This window comes from Mus pahari, chromosome 4 (genome assembly GCF_900095145.1).
Source record: "Mus pahari chromosome 4, PAHARI_EIJ_v1.1, whole genome shotgun sequence".
Lineage (NCBI taxonomy): Eukaryota > Metazoa > Chordata > Mammalia > Rodentia > Muridae > Mus > Mus pahari.
The window spans coordinates 111,371,345-111,375,213 of NC_034593.1; the positions used below are offsets into that span (position 1 = coordinate 111,371,345).

Consider the following 3,869-nt stretch of genomic DNA (forward strand, 5'->3'; position numbering starts at 1 on the left):
TTTTTAAAGAAAGAAAGAAGGAAGGAAGGAGGGAAGGAAGGAAGGAAGGAAGGAAGGAAGGAAGGAAGGAAGGAAGGAAGGAAGGAAAAAAATCCCCACATGCTCATGTTTACAAAAAAGACTACTTTTGTGGGTGGGCAAGGCTGCAATCCTTTGAGGCGGTTCCTGAAGTTCTGGCGTCATCTCCGAGAAAAGGGGTTGAGACAGTTTTCGTCCCAGAAACCGGGAGAACCAGTAATGCGCCCTGCAAGGCAGCGTGAGTTACGTGAGACACCGCACCTGCACCTTAGAAGCCACCGCCGAACACCGCAAGGGACATCCCAGCAGGAAGCACGGGGCGGGGCACAGAGCGCATGCGTGCGGTCGGGGAGGCGGGGCAGACGCCTGCGCCAAGTTCGGGAGGTGGAACAGAGCGCCTGCGCCAAGCGCAGCCGGCCCAGCGGAGTCTGCGCGTTCCCGGGGATGCCGAAGAAGGCGAATTCCTAGAAAGGGAGGACGCCTGCGCGCGGTCCGGAAGGCGGGGACGCGGGGGCGGGGCGGGGCGGGCGCGAGGGCGGGGCGGGGCGCGGCGGCCGGGCGGGGCGACTAATCGGTTGGCGGGGCAACCCGGAATTGGTTGCTAGACTGAGGCGCGAAGCGGTCTTCAGATTTGGTCTCCGGTGCGCGGAAGTGAAGCGACGCGGAGATGGAGGTGAGCCAGGCGGCGTCTGGCACCGACGGTGTCCGGGAACGGAGGAGCCCGTTCGAAGCTGGAAGGAGGAACCAAGATGAGGCACCTCAGTCCGGGACGAACGGGCTTCCGAAACACTCCTACTGGCTGGATCTCTGGCTCTTCATCCTTTTCGACCTGGTCTTGTTCGTCTTCGTGTACCTCTTGCCCTGGTGAGTAACCCGAGTTGCAGAGTTGAAGAGCTCAGGAAGCTGGCGACTGCGTCATTCTTACCGGGGAGGGAGGGAGGGAAGGACGGACGGACGGACGGACGGCAGCTAGAGATGGCGGAGTTGGAAGAGCGAAAATGGATTTCCTTGACACCCCATTGGCAAGAGGAGTGTAGAGGAAACTTGGCTTCCCATATTTGTCTGTTGTTTCATCGCCACAAAGGAACTGTTAAGTTTTAGGAACCTGTACCACAATTAGATCTATCGTAAATAATAAAAAATAATTACTAAAAACTAATAAAAATAAAAAAGTATCGTAAGTAATAAAAATAGAGCATGACAGGTTAAATGTGATTTTATTTAAAGTGATTTGAGTGTTATGCGCCTGCTTAAAATGCTTAGCCCAAAGCAAGCCTTGTAAATTTAACTTGTCCATAACTTAGAAGGCAGAGGAGAATCTGGGGTGACAAAAGATAACAGTTTTTTGATAAAAACTCGTTAAGCCATTTTGGTAGAGATAGACATTTCAATAACTGATTTATTATTTAGTTACTTTTAATGTTCTCATTTTCACCTCTGGGTAGAAAATTCATGACTTAATAATGTAGGCCTTTAGTTTTCCTTATCAATAGTGTAAATTATGTAGGGATAGGCAAAGACTAGCAATATCGATGATGTTCAGTTTCTCACTAAATGTCAAAATAAGCAGCTGAAGGAAACAAGTATTTGGTTTTTACAGACCGCTTTGCTGAGAGTCAAGAATGAGGCTTCTGGAGCGAATCTTGAAAACTACTATAGACTCTTGAATGAAGAGGACTTCCAGCAGCTGACTTCCACACCTTTCCTTCAGCCCTTGATCTCCCTAAAGTAGTACCATATGTTTAAAGCCTGTTTTTAATGGTTGAATTAATGATTGTAGCTAAATGATATATAATATATATTTTTAATAATGCCTGTAACTTAAGTACTTAAGGGAAATGTATGTGGTATTTACTCACCCGACAGATACTGGGCCCCTCACTCTTACCCAGACATCAGTTTGGACACAGCAGTGAACATCAGCAAAAAAAAAAAAAAAAAAAAGTTATCTTTGTGAAGCTTACTTTCTCAAATATTGTTTTAAAACTATGTTATTATAAAATAGTTATCTAGCGTTTAGGTAGCACTTACTCATTAAGGCCACAGTCCCAAAGCAGCTACTAGAAGCATTTTGGAACCTGTTCCTTTTCATTTTAAGACCTGGGTAATGTAGAAATTCTTTACTGTTGGTTTTAGTGCTATTCAGTATATGAGAACTGCCTAAAATACTCAGAAGGGGTGTTTTTCTCCCTTATAATTCACAATATTTGGTAAACTGTTTACAATTGTCTTAAGATACTGTTGCATTTGCTTGGATAATTTTTGTGCAAGGTGTAACTGAAGTATGTGTATTAGCACACAGGGCTGGGGTGAGTTTACCACACTCTGGGACCTGCTTACTAATTTTCTCTAATAAACGTTGAATCACTGAATTTAGTTTCACTGTGTCAGATTCTCTGGTGGTAGGGTGGGGAGGTTAGTAGCTTGCCATTAGGTCACACAAGTACTTTATTCTCTTGAGCCCCAGGCCAGCCCACCACAGCTGTCAGCTACTCTGGACAGATCTAGGATGGGGACCTTAGTATGATGGTGAATTTTTGGGTCACTTTGGGCTAAGGGATCCATGACAGAGGGCAAAACATTATTCCTGGGTCTGTCTGTGTTTCAGGAATAGAAGCTAATATGCTGGAAAAATTGTAAAGGAAGCCTCCCTGATGTGAGACCAGTCACCCCCTTCCCCCTTTAGAACATGGATGAAGAGAAGGCAGATGTCTCTGCTGGAACATCTGTTTGTGTGGATACCATCCTGAGACGAGGGAAGGCTGTGCTGAGGGAGTCTGGCCTCAGAACACAACCGCAGAGTAGGATCTGCAGGACAAGTGGGGTCACAGCACAGCTCTGCCTCCAAGCAGGACTGTTCTGATCTTGGAGTTAACCAAAATGGGCCCCAGCTGGGACAATGACCCACTGCCTTAAAGCCTCTGTAGTGTACCCCTCCCCTTAAAATAGCTCCCTGGAAAGTGTTTCTAATTCCTCTCATGTCCACTGAAGCTGTACAGCTATATTTAATAAACTGTACTCCAGCTCTTTTCATTACTTTCCCCGTTGCTCAGGTTACCAGCCTTTCAGTTATTTCCAGGAATGGGCTCTGTGTGGACACCAGTACTTATACATCAGAGTTCTCAGACTCTAGCCAGTCCCTAAGGTTTGGACTAGAACTCAAACTTCCCTAGGCTTCAAGCCTACAGTAGACAGATAGACAGAAATAGATGGATGGGTGAGATTTCTGAGGCTCGTGTAAGACAATTTCTTGTGATAATTTCTATAATAGTGCTCTTTCCAAAGAATTCAAGTACATTTAATACATAGCTGTAACTGCCAGAAAGGAACAGCATGCAGGCTTCAACTCCTATAGATAACAGAATGTTTTTTAGTAAACTATAATGCTCACACTTTAGAAGGTACTAGAAATCTATAAATGTGCAGGGTGGTGGTGTCACACGCCTTTAATCCCAGCACTTGGGAGGCAGAGGCAGGCGGATTTCTGAGTTTGGGGCCAGCCTGGTCTACAGAGTGAGTTCCAGGACAGCCACAATTATACAGAGAAACCCTGTCTCGAAAAACCAATATATATGTGTGTGTGTGTGTTTCAAAAGTAAAAATATATATATGTGTGTTTCAAAATATATATATGTGTGTTTTCAAGGCAAGTTGTAAATATTTGTTCTCATTAAAGGAAACAAAAAGTAATCTGGTAAGTTCCTTTGTAAATTCATACTTGGTTTCTAAACATGAAATAGCTTCTGGGGACACAGCTTCTGGAAAGGATCCCTTTCTGGCTCCAATCACCTGGCACCTTTCCCGCCCGAGGAGGGGTGTCTGCCTGGGAGCAGTCTCAAGGCCTGAACCTG

The 3,869-nt window shown here is 45.5% G+C and overlaps 1 protein-coding gene across 1 annotated transcript; it reads left to right on the forward strand.

Annotated features, from left to right (window-relative positions):
• The first annotated feature begins 602 nt into the window (after nt 1-602).
• C4H4orf3 (chromosome 4 C4orf3 homolog) lies at nt 603-2,390 on the forward strand. The gene is made up of 2 exons (XM_021196889.2): nt 603-882; nt 1,619-2,390. Coding segments are annotated over exons 1-2 (198 nt in total). The 5' UTR covers nt 603-685; the 3' UTR covers nt 1,620-2,390.
• Nucleotides 2,391-3,869: the final 1,479 nt, after the last annotated feature.

What these genes read in the sequence shown, in the direction of transcription:
- C4H4orf3 (XM_021196889.2), top strand. Translation starts at nt 686, where the DNA reads ATGGAGGTGAGCCAGGCGGCGTCTGGCACCGACGGTGTCCGGGAACGG.